Raw genomic sequence first — 16,611 nt, forward strand, 5'->3', positions numbered from 1 at the left:
AAATACACATCTTCTCACTGATGTTGTGCTAATGTTGATAGATAAATTTTTATCCACAACTCACTTAACATTCACCACCAACAAGCAGGCTCCAAATATATTGAAAACGTCCTACGACGGTTGGCCTGACGAGATTCCTGTACCGTTCGTGAAGTGAGGTGATAGTGAATTTCTTTTGCTATGTTTAAAACAACTCAATATTTTCATGGATCACGGAGCCTATCCATATGTACGGAACAAATCATTTAATGCTTCGAGATTCAAAACACGATTAACAAGTGATGTTGCAAACCATGGCTCTATTAAGATGGAAGAAATCATCCACCAACATCTGTTAACACTTCCGACAAGCCCTACTAGTCCCTCTCAACATGGGGTTGCGATTAATACATCAGCTTCACATCGCACTTGAAAACTGTTAACCAAAATGCCCAGCGAAAAGTCGTCGGTTAATCGGCGATAATTCCATACTTCGATTTTGGCAAGGCCTCACACACAATTCTCCCAATTTTTCGCCATTTAGCATACAGACAACGATGTGAATTCGACTTCAGTTTCAATACATTAGGCATTCCCATCATGGCAGGTATAGGATTTTCAATTAGCGCTATTATTCTAGTAACAAAGACAAATGCTTTTACGCAAAACACCTTTATGATCAAAGTATATCCTTTCATTCAACCTAGAGGTCTGAAACGTAGGGGTTCGAAGTTATATTTCGAAACCCATTGATATATCGAAAAGCGTTTGGTCTAAGCTTACTAATGATTGCAAAGGGTGAGTAGCATGGCATGCCCGCTCCTGACCTAGTGAGGATGAGTGACTGAGCTCCTTGAGCTGGTGTGTGTCTAGTAAAACAAATGAGGCCAGCATCAATGTTGAAGACTAAGTGAAATATTTGTTTTGAGGATTAATTTGCCGTTACATATTTGTTATATCCGGACAAGAATTAATGAATGATAGCCGTTAAGAATTACTTATGGACTAGTAGGGAACTATATTATATGTATGTTCATATTACTTTCAATATAAGCTTTTTACGGCCTATTGGTTGCTGTTATATGATTTTCTATTCTCAAGTCATTCTGAATCTATTGGTAGCAGTTTATCACGATCACAGTCAATCTTTGCCTGAGCTTGTACAGATGTTATTCTCCATTTCATGGTGCGATGTGGTCTGATTTGTTTATACATAAACCCATTATATTTGAAGCATATGAGTACTATCGCGGAGGCTGAGATTGGCATTCAGGACTTGAGAGGCAGGACTAGAATGAGAAAAACACGTCTGAACTGTAGGCTGTCCGTAATGGTGTATACGTCATTATTTTGGTCATATAAGTTGGCATATCTAAATTGATAGTCGTATTTCGCGATATTCGTATAGCCAAGGACATAACAATATTCACTAAAAATCCCCTTTCTTTCCGGAAGTGAGTACAGTATATATGGTGGATCCGCTTTTAATGATCTCTTAAGGATCACTCATTTATACTTTGCATAATGACGTAATGACGACAATCTAGGCATATGAAAAAGAACTTTATTCAGACAATTTTATGCTTGGTTACTTCCGTTGATATCTGTTGGACATTAAATCATCATGGCATCTGAATGATTAACATAGATTTCCACCAATGTATTTAGAACCTTTCGTTAATAATTTCTGGTTCCATATATGTGATTGCCATAAATAATAAAAATTTATGGATCATTGAAACCGATTCAAGGTTTAGCGCAAATTTCATCCACTCACTTGGGTGGATCACATTTGGCATTATGTTTGATGTCAGTTCGTGATGAAAAGCCAAAATCTAGTTCTTAACCCTAACAACCAACTGTTAACCGTGATCTTTATACCTGAAACCAATTTCTATCCCTCATTTAATCCTTATAGGTAGGTGGACAGTGTGAAGGTCGTTCTAGCGCGGCTTTAAGGTCACTTGTAGTTAGCTTTATTCATGCTTGTTATATATGATTGTCATCGATGGCTTTCTTCAATAAACGCAAGCGAGTTCTATGCACACGCTGAGTCTTTGGCTCACTTTTACCCTCGTTCGTTTATCATATTCTGCTCCTTACATGTCTCAGCACATAAAGCAACTTCAGGCAAGATGTAAACTTACCTAAGGCCAATCGTTGTATTTCTCCGTAGGCAAATCTACTTGTAACAAGATGTCTTGTGGGTCATTGACATGTCTGTACAACTTTATACGATTGTAGCCGAACTAATACTACAAGAACGTCGGTCGCTGTTTCAAAAAACACTACCAACCATGCACTACTTCGTAAATAATACCCTAGCAAAAAGGGGAAATAAAGGCAAACATGACTCAAATGAACGTGACGTCCCTTGGGATGTATTGTTAACAAAGGAGGGATCAATTGTTCTCATTCTTCACCTTCTTTGGGGTTAGAACGTAGAGGACCCTTATTTGTCACTTTTTGACGGCATAAATTCACAGTGAGTACAACCTTCAGCACAATTTATCGTAGGTGGAGTGCTGCTCTAGAAACATCTGTATTGATCTTTCAACAACCACGTTGATTTCAGTTGATTTTCGCGTTTGTGCTGCACGTTTAGCATTCTGGAGTTAGTTTTTTTTTAAATATCCTTCTGTATTCGTCTAGTCTTCTTCCTGATTAGCTAGTTCTTGCGGTAGTAGGTTTCTAGTTCTGGTCACTCACTGGGAAAACCGGTACACTACGGCAATTTTGCCTGTTTAGCTTTTAAATCCATCCGTTGTGTTCTTGGAGTATTCCTTATATGAGAGTAAGTGGTATGCCAAGTTCGAAATCACCTAGTGTCTATTGAGTAATAATTAGGTCTTATCCACTTACCGTAGGATTACGTAAAAACGTTTAAGTCATCAAGCCCATTTTAAGGTTAAGCGTGTAGCTCAGGGATTAAGCAAATACCCGCTACGTAATTATCCTTTGCACTCATTGCAAGATATTAGTCGTCTTCCAAACAGGGGCCTATGACCTTTATATATTTTTTGGTTTGGATATTGCTAAAGCCATGTGAACAAATTTAAACATAGTTTTACCTCACTTTATGAAAGCTAATGTCGTCACTGTTTTAATAACTGGCTTCAACCGAACGGTAGTGAGCCAGTCTTTAAAAGACAACTTGCTGTAATCCTATGGTCTTTGTAAGTTAATACTAGTGGGACAAAGATTTAATTTTGTAGTTTGTGCTATTTGCATATCCAATACTCATTGTGACGCAGCTCTATTCTTAGGGTTTTTTCATATCAGAGACCACTTTAACAGGTTGTTGATTTCGAACTGAAGTCCACTTACTTGAGCATCCTCAGCCACTCGCTATATTTTGACGTTATCAGTGTAAAGCAATGTTGTGTATTTGATGATAAGTTGGCCAGGTATTATGTATATGACCATCTAATAAACCAGGCAATGCAGTCAGATGAGCATTTATTCCATTTTTAATATTAACTTATTTAAAAGCCGGTGTGTATTTACCAGCGAAAAAAACCATCCAGTTTAATTTTTTTGATTAGATTTTCATAAAAATAATGATTTTGTTGTTGAGCTTGAAAAGTAGGTATGTTAGTCTATTTTTCGTCTAAACGGTTCGTCACTACTCGTGTGTATATATACTATAAATTTAGAAGTAGGAGTAAAGCGAATGAACCTCTCAACTGATCAGCCGTATGATTTCACAGAAGCAGCAGAAGAAATAGAAGTTCTCTCTGCTATATATGAAGAGGACTTTTTTATCTTGGAGCCTGAGAACAAGTAAATTTATTCTTAGTTATATAGAGTCATAGAGTCTACGAGATAAGGATCGACTCAAAAATGGGTGATACTACTAGCAAGGAACAAATTATCCTGAAATTCCAGCAAGTCCCTGGCTATCCTTCGGTCAATCCAGTAAAATATGAGTTCGTATTGTGATGTTATCATCTATGTTTTCAGATTGCATGCACCTTGGCTCAAGTGTAATATTCTTAATGAACTCGACAAACAATTGCAGCTTGTAGTCTCGTCTTCACTTGGCTCCCCAGTTGTTTATATGTTGGTTGAGACTGTTCGATCATTCATGTGTAATTATTTGTCTTCGAGTACTGAAAATCTAACCATTCATAAAGTTGAAGCATCATCATCACAGTCTGTGCCGGAAAATCACGAACTACCAAGTGCGGTTGTATCGGTGCCTTCAGTAAAATCTCATCTTGACATATCTCCCCAAATTTTGCCATTTGCTTTAAACGCAAAAGTACCAGAGATTTATCATGGTGAACCGCTTATAGATCGTAAAAGCATTTTCCAGGTAACTATCTTAGTGATTAAAAGGTCGATATTTGTTTCATATCAAACTATACTTTCGGTGTGACGTATGGGAATATTTTTATTGAAAGTGATTGTTTTAAACAAGAGCACCGTTTATCAATAAGTACCTGCGTAACTATAAGTATTCCTTAGATATTAGCTATTTATTCATTGATTATTATTGAAATGTTGGTTTTTGAACTGTAGATTCATGATTATTCTGTGGGTGAAATCGCTCAAAGTTGGTCCAATGGTGCAGGTACATTCACTGTTTTCTTATAGCTCTTTAATCTTAAAATGATCTTATACGTCTTATTCCGCAAACTGATTCTTTTTAAATCGTATTCTCTTCTCTACTACCACTGATGCTATTACTATTACAACTGTTCTGACACATTCGTTGACGGACGTTCGTGACATGATCTACGTTAATTATATATCATGACTGGCACACGATTGTTCTACAGTTGCATTTTGTGTTAACTACTTTCGAAGTGTTAAGGATACAAGGTGTAAGATGAGAGTACTTGTAAGATAGTTAAGGAAATAACTTGGTGATAATGGATTGTTTTCGTCTAAGTGGATTGTTAAAGAATGTTATTTATTGTTTTTATTTGCACAACCTCTCAAGAGATTACCATAAAACAATTATACTTCTATTATTCTGGTTCCAAAACATTCTAAAGCATATTTACTTTCTGGTAATTTCTCATTTGGTAATATTAGTTGACGGGAAGTTAACTTGTTTTATCTAGTAATTACAAGAATTCCTAATTATTTTCGTAGGTATTTCCATTATCGTCATTGTCGTTTTCTGTTTTTTTCAGTTGATAGTTACATATAACAACATATATATTTGCTTCCATAAACTTAACATAAGTACTTTAGTATGTTCAGTTTGGAAAAAGAGCCAATTATACGAACGATATTTATTTATTTAACATCATAAACATTGGTACAAGGAGGCACCAAATAAGTATGCGCCACACAAATCTCATTCGATTTTTGTGAGGACTGGGATACTGCCCGGTTGCCAAAACCCAAGCAGGTGGTTTTCTTAGATGACCGCATTCCGAGCCTTTGACCTAAAGGTCTAATCCACAAGGCATTGGAGCAACATAAATAGATGCAGTCTCATGATAGCCGCTTACCAACGACTGGTTCATACGCCATTTGTTCCTTCAGGATCCTGTGACCCATGTGACCATTGGTTAGGGATCAGGGTTTTCCAACTCCCCTAGGTGGGCTCTCTGTGTCCACCGACCCGGTTAAAACGTCGGATATTCGCTTTTCGTCCTGAATTTCGTAGACAACACTGCCGCCACGTGAAGGAAGTGAGTAGGACTTCCCCGGCAGTGGTTATATGCATATACGAATGATTATCAGAGTCGAAACAACGTAACATACAGGCTTTTAGTTACCAGATGTTTTATGTAGCATTACGTATATTGAGATCTCCCTGTGATCTTTTCATTAGCTTGTTTGTTATAGTTCCTTAATAATCTTTCAGGAGAATACACATACAGAAATATATTTTTGCTGAAGTCTTGGTTTTCTCTAGGACAGTTATACGTAAGTAGGTTGATATCCTAAGTTGAACAATATAAGTAACTTTGGTTTTCTGAAAATTGTGGTTTTTAATGCAACTTATCACCAAATTACGGATTGATGCGATTGACTATTGATTACATTTTGCTTTGATAACTCAGCGTTTGAACCATGAGTCGGTTAAAATTCCGTTTAAGCTGTGGGATATTTTGTGAGATGAAATAATACTGTTCAATATGAGCGGCATTAATAAAATACTAATATTGACTATGTCGGTTGACTGTATAGGCTCATTGTGCACGTGTTTCTACCCGTGGTGAAGTATCCCTTTTTATATCAACACTGCTTACGGATAGAAAAGTTGCTACAGCTACTCATAATATCCTAGCTTGGCGTATCTCCTCCAAAGAAGCTGACTGTGACGATGATGGAGAAACACATGCAGGTGGTCGACTATTACACTTACTTACATTATCAGGAATTGAAAATGTAGCGGTTATGGTGAGTGTTATAACTGAAAAATCGTATTTAATATTGGCGATTATTCAAGGTACCAAGTTGTAATATTAACATATAGTTTGTTACATCTTATTTGACCATGGTATGCTCTACAGGGGAAATTGTTATTCGTTGGTTTTCATCTAAGCAATAGTGTAGTTCAGTTCTTAACAGATAATATTAACCTATTTAGTGGCACTTGTAGACATTATTGATCAATTTCCACTACTTGGGCAAATTTAAATGTTCTTAACAAAATGGCTTTGTAGATTTAATCTTCTTGGTTACACTGCTGAATACCAAATAATCGAAGGCAGCAAAATTACTAATCAGTGTAACTGGTCTAATGTCTAATTATTCTTAAGGTTCAGTCCTTTGAGTTAAAAGTCATTGCTGTCTCCTATCACATTTTTTTTCAAAGTGTTACATTGTTTATCCTTTTGTGTCAATCTTCGGAGAAAACACCGATACGTTAATTGTGGATAGCTACCGTTAACCATAATTATTTGATGGTCGACTTTAAATGTGTCGCGTTTGGAGTAGTATTCATCCTGAAGGGTGCAAGCAAAAGGTTGACTATCGAAAGGGCTAGTGTAAAGGGGTGGACATTAATGTGCGGGACCATTAAAAAGGGGCATATTAATACAGGATAAAGGGCTAAGCGAACATTAAAAATGTTATTTCCCATTTCAATGCCCGCATTTATTAATTTTCCCCTTTTTGATGGTCACCTTTTTTGACTCGCCCTTTTGCTTCCACTCTTATTAGTGTGAACTGTTTGGATCTACCCATGATGTATTCGCTTCTTTCTAGCTGGCTAGATTCTCGTTAGACTGAATTTATTTCTACTTCTTTTAGTCATAGTTACTGTAAACCTTGGCACAAATATTGGCTAGTCATATTAGATCAGCATGATGAGATGAATAGCATGAGATTCGAAATAATCGTAGTTGAAATTATGGTAAAAAAAGATCAAACGTTCAAAATATTGTTCGAGTAAATTGAATAAAAAGGTATGGGTAAAGAAGTGCTTGGACTCAAAATCCAGAGAACGATAAAGAGCCAGTGCATCTAGGCTACTGTGATCTATCGTAACTCATGTCATCCCACATATCTAACCATTGATCACAGTAATCACGTGGATACCAACCAGCTAGTATGTATCTACCGATATGGCTTCGACCGACAGTCAGTGAATAGATGTTCTCAATGCTTTAAGGACGTCTGTGATCAAATAGTAGTAGCCGACGAATGTTGCGATATTTCACAGCTATAAAATATGACAGCAAACTGCCGTGCAGTGAAACGGCACGCGAGGGCCACAAAGAGATGCTAGTTAGTATACGTCAAGCGAGCTTTCTTTATCTCCAATATTTCATCAAACCATCCCAATAAAGCAAATGAAACTTCGATACGTTAAATGGTTTATCCACTTAGCTACCTTATTCTTTATGATCAATCTGAACTATAATACAAACCAATCATGAGGTAACATTTTCCCCTTAAAGGGAGAGCAACGCATCTTTAATATTTTATTTAAATCACGACAATCATGACAAACATTTTGAAACTTGGAAGCACTAGAAAGCTGTTTCCTCCTAGAGCAAGTTATAATAAAATAAGGACTTGGCTTACACTTATGAAATGGAAATCAAGCAGTTTCCTTACAATTACACTTCAGTTGCTGTTGACCCATTTAGACAATGAGAGGAGTAACATCAGCATTTACAAAGACTTACTTTACTTACGCCTGTTATTCCTCGTGTAGGGGCCCACAAATCTTTTATTATCTCCCCAAAAAGTAATATTAGTTTGAACCTCCTTGCTACATACAATCTGATTTTTACCTTGAGAGACAGGGCAACATAAAATATCAGAAAACAAATGAAGAAATAGAAAACAGGTGAAACTCATTGAAAAGAATCTGTATTGTAGGCTCACAAATAATTCTCGTTGCACGAGTGTAATAATTAAGGTTTTAGGACTGTAAAATCTGAAGTTTTACTGTATTCATAGCAGATGATATTTGGTTAGTTAGCAGCTTTTAACTCATCCACAAAGTTTTTATCGAATGATTGGCGGTATTTTAAAAAGAAAGTTACAAGTTTTCCTGAATTCTATTCAAGTGGTTTTTGATTTATTTTTCTCTGTATGACATATTCTTTACAAGGATCCACTTCTTAATTAATACATCGTTGTGTTTCATCTACACGTCAAAATTCATTTGAAATATCTGGCTAAACCTTATTTCTTTAATCTCCTAAATGTTTTCATATTTTTATTTTTGCCATTCGTAGTTTGTGTGTTCTATTTTCTAGGTAAGTCGATGGTATGGTGGTATTCAACTTGGACCTGATCGATTCAAACATATCAACAATGTTGCTCGCCTTTTGTTAACTGAACATAAATTCTTATCGAATACTAGTGACGTTAGTAATAATAATGGTACAGGACATCAGAAAAAACATAAACACGACAAAAAGAAAAAGAAATAAAACAACTTGTTTCTCTCTCACAAAAATTCATTTATGTTTCAGTTTTGTAAATTTGTTGTTTTGTCTTCTACTATTATTTCTTTTATGAGTTGGGAAGAGGCTAGAGGTGGCTAAATCAAAACATGTTATCAGTCTATGAAATCTTTGATTGTTGGTCTAATTCATACTGGTAAATTTTTAACTCTGGTTGGTATCAGCGCGTTAACTACAGTCAGTGGTTAGCGACTTTGGGTGATATGGTTCAGTGTCGTCTTTATCTTGCAAGATTTACTCTTTCTTTATATTATTGCTATCATATTATTTTAACATTTGTTTGCTACTTTAATCTCGTTACGCTAATCTAGTATGGCAACATGGATCAACTCACACATGTACCAGGTTCTATACCGTTGATGATGATGATGACTCGATATTTTATTTTGAAGTAACCATGAATGACACCACTTGTTCATTTAACGGCTGCGTTAAGTTAAGTGGGCAACATGTTTTTAGTGAAAGAAAACAACGAAAACTGGCAAAAGTATAGTTGTATGGAAAAAAACTTGAGTGATTCTTAAAATAATCGTGTGATTTCGGAACCACGTTTTAGCCAATTACTAGAGGGTTTGTATAAATCGAAAGCATTCCTCAATAAATGTTACGGCGAAATCTATTAGAGTTTAGTGGTTTGAGGAATTTCGATTTTTAAGGTTTGTTATCAAGTGATACGTCAAGTAGACCAGACAAAGTGTTTTTAGTTAAGATGCTGATGCGTATTGCTTGTTAATTAAACATGTATTCACTTATGTAATCATAACGGTTAACAGTGCTATCTCACCAATGAGTCCATTTGCAAATAGCTTCTTACCAGTAAGTTGTAAGCGGGAATCATTTTGCTTATTGTAATGTGTATTATTGACTTCAGACTTATATTTTCAGTCTTCAGTGACCTGTGTTAATCATTGCAGGTTATTTTCCATTGGAAACCCAATTTCTTGAGCGTTCACTGATAGACTTGATATCATTTGTTCAGTTAAGCCGTTCCAGTCGTTGACCAGTCAATGAGAAAAACGAAATCTCACTCAGTTTATTTGATTGCCGTTTTAGAACATTCTTTCTATGGCCTTGAAGATGATTAGTTCTGGAAGGGAGTAAATAATAAGACATGTTAACACCTGAATAAATGTTTTATCCTTCTGCCCCCCTCTCCAGAACCAACCCTCTTCGAGACTGCTGCATCCTGTAGTTGAAATCTATATTTTGATATATTGAAGTACTTGCATGAGAATACTTCATCATAAACACGTTTGTTCGGCTAAACAGAACAGTACAGCCAATTAAGTGTGAAGTTGAACCACTTAGATTTTCTTCGGGATTCTAGTTTACAGTGTAAGGCTTTCCTAGAATATTTAAAATTATTTCACGTGTGATGGCTTTTATGGATTTCTCTAAATGATCCTATGAATTATAATTCGCACACTTTTGTCATACTGTTCGATGGTTAATTATGGTAAACGACCATCGAAATTGAGATTATTGAAGCATAACCTTAACCTATAATTTACACTGGTTTAGAGTCAAATATCGCTACTTCACTCGTTGGGCCAACCACTTCTAGTATCGTAATGTAGTTATTATGGGTAAACTATTTAAAAGTGCTTGCTTAGTTTTCTAATCATTTCCCTCGAAATATCAAACATAACATACAATGTCTTTTGATACCGTTTAATGCAATGGTATGGTTTCATTCCTCGTTTGTCGATTTTCTCTAAGAATGTCAAAATTATCATATAGTAGTTAGGATGTCAACTGAGTTAGTATATGCGTTGTTAGATTTACCAGAATAACTTAACTCAAGTTGATTAAATTCAAAGATTATTGGAATATTCATATATGAATTTCTCTGAATCAAGAATGGTTTTACATTAATTAATATTTAGTTCAGGTTAAAAACTCATAAGAATTAGACAATCAGCGTGCGCCAACGTAATCGTGCATTGAGCATACTTCAATCCAATCTATGTCCCGCTAATAACTATACTGCTATAAAATCATATTTGTTTCAATGTAATTATCTAGATCGTATATTCTTTGTGTATCCCTCATTGTTTGGCTTATCACATGAGAATTAGCATTTTAATTCTAGATTGTTTTATGATTGTATACTTCAATATTCACAAATTACATTGTTTTAATACAATACCATCAACCCTTTAGATATATTCAGGTGCATCGTTTCGTTTAAAGAAACCGCACTATCATTTCATGCGTGTTTAAAACAATCTCTATTATATTCGAAAGTCTATTCATTCAAATACTAAGTTGTTACTTATTATATGGTTTTCAATAGTGACTATGTTTAAGTAGTATTCTATTGTTTAGTTTCTAGTGTTACTATAGTAGTTCTTCTACAAATCTGTTCACTTTTTTTCCTTTCATTATTCATTGTTGTTATAGTTTCAGATATTTGGAGAAAAATGAAGATTTATTGTGTTGTTGAGCCTTTCTAGACATTGAATATAATAACACTTGAGTGTATTAACGATTCATTTATTAGAAGTTAACTCTGATTACACATATTGAGATTGAATGATTAACCTATTGAAAACTAAGGAGGGTTAGATAGTTATTTTATATGCTAAGATGAAATAGTTGTGTGGTACTTCACGGTTTTCAGTAGCTTTACAGTTGATCAAAGTCCTTTATAAAAATCAACTTTAAACTTAAACGTTTTGGATGCGCACTGCCGATGAGTCCCATACTAGGACGAAACAGCCGTCCAGTGCTTCCCGGTTTACCACGGTGGCATAGTTTCAATTGACTCATGAATTCGACTATTAAATTTTGACGTTGGTTTATACGTTTAATCAAAGTGTTAGTTCATAAGAAGGGTAATGTTTCATTCCGGTTTGAAATTCTTTAGTAGCGCACACTAAGGACTTTTATCATAGCAGAGGAAATGATGGTTTAAAATACATGGTGGGATCGCAGTGACCTGTTAAATTCAATTTCACTTGATTTATAGTAAACCGAGATTTTCGTTCGAAAAGTGTCAAATTCTGTAGATCTATAGGTCATCATTATAATAACTTGACTATCAATTAACCGTTGACTAAATTTTAAGGAGGGAACTATATTCAACGTATTAGCTGATGGCTCATAGATATATATATGTAGTTGTTCCACTTCAATAATTTCTTAAAATTTAAAATATACTAGCTGTTAACAAGAATAAGATTCATATTTAAACTGCGACCTATGATCATTGAACTGTTCAACAAGTACAATTTTCAAAGAAGAACAATACCGATCAATTAAAATTCTCACATTAGTCTAACACAGTGTTGAGTATTAAATTATCAACTCGTCAATATTGACTAATTTCTGAAGATCAACATCAATGTCTTCAGTATTGCGGATACGATTTACTGACATATATACAGTGAAAAAGAACAAAATTGGGGACGATCAAATATATTTGAACATAAGGTTACTGCACATCTTTGTAAAATTTGAGAACCATATAGTAAATACTTCATTCACAAAATATCAATCAATTATCTCGAGACTGACTGTTCATTCTTTACAAATAAGAGTCAGTCGTCTCAGACTTCGTTGTTCCTGCATTTTCATAGCAATTGCATTCTGTTCCCGTTCTTTCCTTCACCGTGTGCCGGCAGACAATCTAATTTTGACTATTGTTACATACTACTCATGTCGATATAAGTAGCATAAACTATAATATACAGCGACAAATCAACTAACAGATAATCTATAACCACTAGTGATATCAAGTTTGCTTTGTACCAGCAAATTAATATATACTTGTTATACTGAGTTAGATTCCCAACAGGCTTAGTAATACACATTTCCGAAGAGTTTTACACTATAGCAAAACTGATTTCCAGTGGTTCCTGTTTTCCATCTGTTAGCAGTCTGTCAGTCTATCGAACTACGGTTCCCCCGTTAACATCAATTTATGATCTTTAAACAATTGGTCAAAATATATCCTTCAAATCTAGACAGTTGAGAACTAAAAAGATGATTTCTTTATGTTCTGGTTATCTTTTAATGTTTTTCATTGTAACTTATTTAATATCATTATAGTAAGACATATAGTATGAAATATAACAATAAAATGATTTATTTGTACAAATAATACAGAGATTAGTTTTACTTTTAAAAAGGGAAATGGATGTGCAAATTATGACAAGATGATTTGATGGTAATAAATTGAAAGAAGTAGATAATTCAGTTGAATAATTGTGTACAATCTAAAATTCTATTGTTTTCTGAAATGATCTGTGTAAGAGCCATAATTTTATTTGAAATAGTTTTACTACTGAAGAATTATTAAAGTAGTTATTCCATCATGACTCAATCTATTAATTAACTAAACTGAAATTTCTGTAAAAAAAACCCAGCTAAACAAAATTTAGTTTATACTGAAAGATCTCACAGTATATATGTTATTATCCCGACGAGAATTATGGATGGTAACTTTTGAGAACTATTTATGGACTAATACGATACATATACGACTTACCATTCTTGAATTATACCCTGTCTATTAATTGCAGTCTCCCACGTTCACAGCCACTTTTGACTACATCTTGTACAGATGTCATTTTCCATTTTATAGTACGATGTGGTCTGTTTGGTTTGTATAAACATACAATATATTTGAAATACATGATTCAGATCGCAGAGGCTGGAATTGGTGTTACTGACTTAACAGGCAGGGCTAGGCAGGAAGATGGACCGATAAGGACTTTAGACTGCTTGTATAGGTCTTGTGCGTCATTGGTCTGATCGATAAGCCACTGTGCCCTAACTACTTGTATCACTACATTATATATTAATAGGGCACAAGGCCACTTGTCTGAAAATAAGATTTTCGTCATTTTAGGACTTACAATGGCTGAATATGGAGCAAATTAAGAGTTTTTAAATGGTCGATGGTTGTTGATCAACCTTTTGTTACTGTAAATTAATTCATAGATTCAATGCAATAGGCCTAAACTAAAAATGAATACCTGAGATCATTTAGTAAGAAACAGTATTTTTTATTTCTCATTTAGACATGGCATACATAATACAGCTGTTTAATGATGACATTAATTAACACTCACTAGTAAGTCTTATCTATAATCTCGCCGCGAGATTTGAAGTTCTTGTGTTCAGTCGCCAATAGGGTTGTGGATAAGTACTACTCAAAGACTTTATAGTAGGATGAGACAGCTCCTTAATACTTTCCAATTCTCAATGGTTTTTCGAATATGGTTACTGTTTGATGTAGACTTTATGATCTGGAAGTAATATTTACAATTCATTTCAGAGACACGTCACCAAGATGATCGTGTTGCAGCAAATCTTGTAAGAATGAGACTTTAACATTGACTGCTGACTAACTAGTTACCAATATCATGTTTGTTTACTTGTTATTACAGACCATATATTGAGTTGCGATGAAAAGTAAGACAACACTTTCTTGGAAATAGTATTACTTTCGCGGATGAATAAAATAACATTGTTACTAATTCATGAGTACAGTATATTCCATAAGTCTTTCAAAATCTAGTCAAGTGACAATAGAAACTCATGATGGTCAAAGTGTTTAGCAATCATAAAGAGTAGATTGCCTACTAATTAAACGTGACGAAATATGTTTTATATTGACTTTTATCATTAGGTTAACAATCAAATAATTGTAACTTAGAAATTTTGTTATTCCGATTATAATACACAATCAGTCAGCTACAACATAGGACCAGGCACATATATGCATCGGTCCAAGTTGCCATACATCATTAGCACAGCAAGATGAACACCGGATATGAAGTGATTTTAATTTCATAGTTTGAAAGAAGACAGAGAGTGTATACACCGACGCCATTGTGATTAATTCTGAGCCATTTCACCGACAGTCTCCAGCCATTGGTTACGATAGTCAAACAGAACCCAACCAAGTAGTCTGTATCTACCACCATGGCTCACATCAGAAGTTAGTGACTTCAAGCACTGATGCCACGTTTTGGTTTGGCCGACCCTAACTTTCTTCCAACCATCCCCAACACCAGTCAGCATTGCACGTCGTGGTAATCGGTTTTCAGGCATACGTAACACGTGGCCCAACCATCTCAGTCAACGAAGATTCACAACCTCATCGACTGATTTACCATCATTCCCCAATACCCTGGCGTATAACCTCACTATTACTTACCCGGTGATCCCAGCAGACGCCAGCAATATTTCTGAGGCATCTGTGGTCAAATAGTAGTAGCTTACGAGAATCTTCAACTCTTAATGTCCATGTTTTGCAGCCGTAAATTAGAACAGAAAGAACTGGTGCTCAGTATGCTCGTCTTTTTATTGGTAGACGGATAGCTTGCATTCGCCATAGGTGACGTAAGTTGGCTAAAGCCAATCGGGCTTTTCGAATCCGCGCTGAGATTTTGTCAGACACCAACCCGTTAAGGCTGATCAGACTTCTAAGATAATTGAAGTTGTCAACGCGTTCGACTACTTCACTCTCTACTCTTAGTTCAAGTGTTGACGCAGTTCTTTTCAATACGACCGAGATTAAATGAATGCTAAAGTTAAGTTAAAAAACACTACCAGAAAATTTTTGAATCAGTGTACAAGTATTATAGGAATAGATATACTACCTACCACAACAAGCCTTCGTTGCAGAAATATATGAGCTTCCATCAAACGATAAGGGATCAATTGGAAGTTTTGCATTGTACAGTTTACATGATGCCGTACTCTATAAATATTAGAAGAAAGAATATAGGGAATAGATTCTGTGTGATCAATTAAATTTCTTCAAAAGCTTCACATACCAGTGCATATATATAGAGTCTCATACTACGATGTACAGGCTGTCCAGTGATTCCGGGTTTTCAATAGATTTCTAACATTGATCGGTTCATAGCTTCAATCAAATATCATAAATCATGAACTTTATCTAGTTTTATTCACAAATCGTCTTATATTATGTTTATTGTAGTCATCTTTTTACACCGTGTGGAGAATTAAATAATTTCATTTCTTAATGGTTCTCACGGTGGTCTTTCGGTTTGAATTTTCATCCATAACACTGACTGTTGTATATCTTATTTACAAATACTGTGAATATATTTTCGAAGTTAGGTACCATTAGGTTGACATGGCAGTCACTAAAAAAAACTTTGCATCGTTATCCGAAAATAGTCACTTAAAATATATTAGTAATCTGTTGATCGAACAGTATCGAATCAAACACCATTGAACGATAACATCAGCCTGTTCATGCTTTTTTGCAAGAAAATCGGTTCACAAACACTTTTGATAGTGAAAATCACTAACTCTGTAAGTCTTCGATATTGGATGCTGATCACATTAGTTTTAATAGGCTCACCTAGCTGAAGGCTCTCGGTCATGCTTCCTCACCAGATCACGAGTGGGAACGCCTTGTTCAAATTCTCCTGCAACCGCTAGCAAGTTTACATCAGTGGTTTCTTGATATATTGAGAGCCTATCAAATACATCTTCAAACCTCCTCGCTTCTGACTTTTGATTTCACTGGGTTGGCACGATTCATTCATAGAAGGTGTTACTGGTTGAAGTGTTGTCAAACTATAAATACCTGTGGTATCTTCAGAGTCACACATTAATAGGAATCATAATAAAAAGAATAAGTAACCATAGAATTCTCAGTGCTCTGGAGTCTCTGAGCAGGAAGTTTTATTTGTAATTAAACGACATAAATAAGATAGAATTAATATACTGATTAGAAGTTGGAAGGTACGTG

At 35.1% G+C, this 16,611-nt stretch overlaps 1 protein-coding gene across 2 annotated transcripts; it reads left to right on the plus strand.

Annotated features, from left to right (window-relative positions):
* Nucleotides 1-1,657: 1,657 nt before the first annotated feature.
* On the plus strand, nucleotides 1,658-15,180 carry MS3_00004882 (uncharacterized protein). 2 transcript variants are annotated; one of them, XM_012939807.3, is made up of 6 exons: nucleotides 1,658-1,897; nucleotides 3,636-3,762; nucleotides 3,795-3,908; nucleotides 3,943-4,297; nucleotides 6,133-6,345; nucleotides 8,661-15,180. In XM_012939807.3, exons 2-6 carry the CDS (start codon nucleotides 3,653-3,655, stop codon nucleotides 8,835-8,837), a joined length of 969 nt encoding a protein of 322 aa, XP_012795261.2. In that variant the 5' UTR covers nucleotides 1,658-1,897; nucleotides 3,636-3,652; the 3' UTR covers nucleotides 8,838-15,180. The 2 variants fall into 2 exon arrangements, with proteins under 2 accessions (XP_012795261.2, XP_051068777.1); XM_051212858.1 differs by having other exon boundaries at nucleotides 1,658-3,762; nucleotides 3,795-15,180.
* Nucleotides 15,181-16,611: the final 1,431 nt, after the last annotated feature.

This window comes from Schistosoma haematobium, chromosome 3 (assembly GCF_000699445.3).
Source record: "Schistosoma haematobium chromosome 3, whole genome shotgun sequence".
In the NCBI taxonomy this organism is placed as follows: domain Eukaryota; kingdom Metazoa; phylum Platyhelminthes; class Trematoda; order Strigeidida; family Schistosomatidae; genus Schistosoma; species Schistosoma haematobium.

Bases quoted from the DNA above. Each gene is read 5' to 3' on its own strand.
- MS3_00004882 (XM_012939807.3), top strand. From the start codon at position 3,653: ATGAACCTCTCAACTGATCAGCCGTATGATTTCACAGAAGCAGCAGAA. The intron at 3,763-3,794 runs GTAAATTTATTC...ATAGAGTCATAG, and splicing joins ATCTTGGAGCCTGAGAACAA to AGTCTACGAGATAAGGATCG. The intron at 4,298-6,132 runs GTAACTATCTTA...TTGACTGTATAG, and splicing joins ATCGTAAAAGCATTTTCCAG to GCTCATTGTGCACGTGTTTC.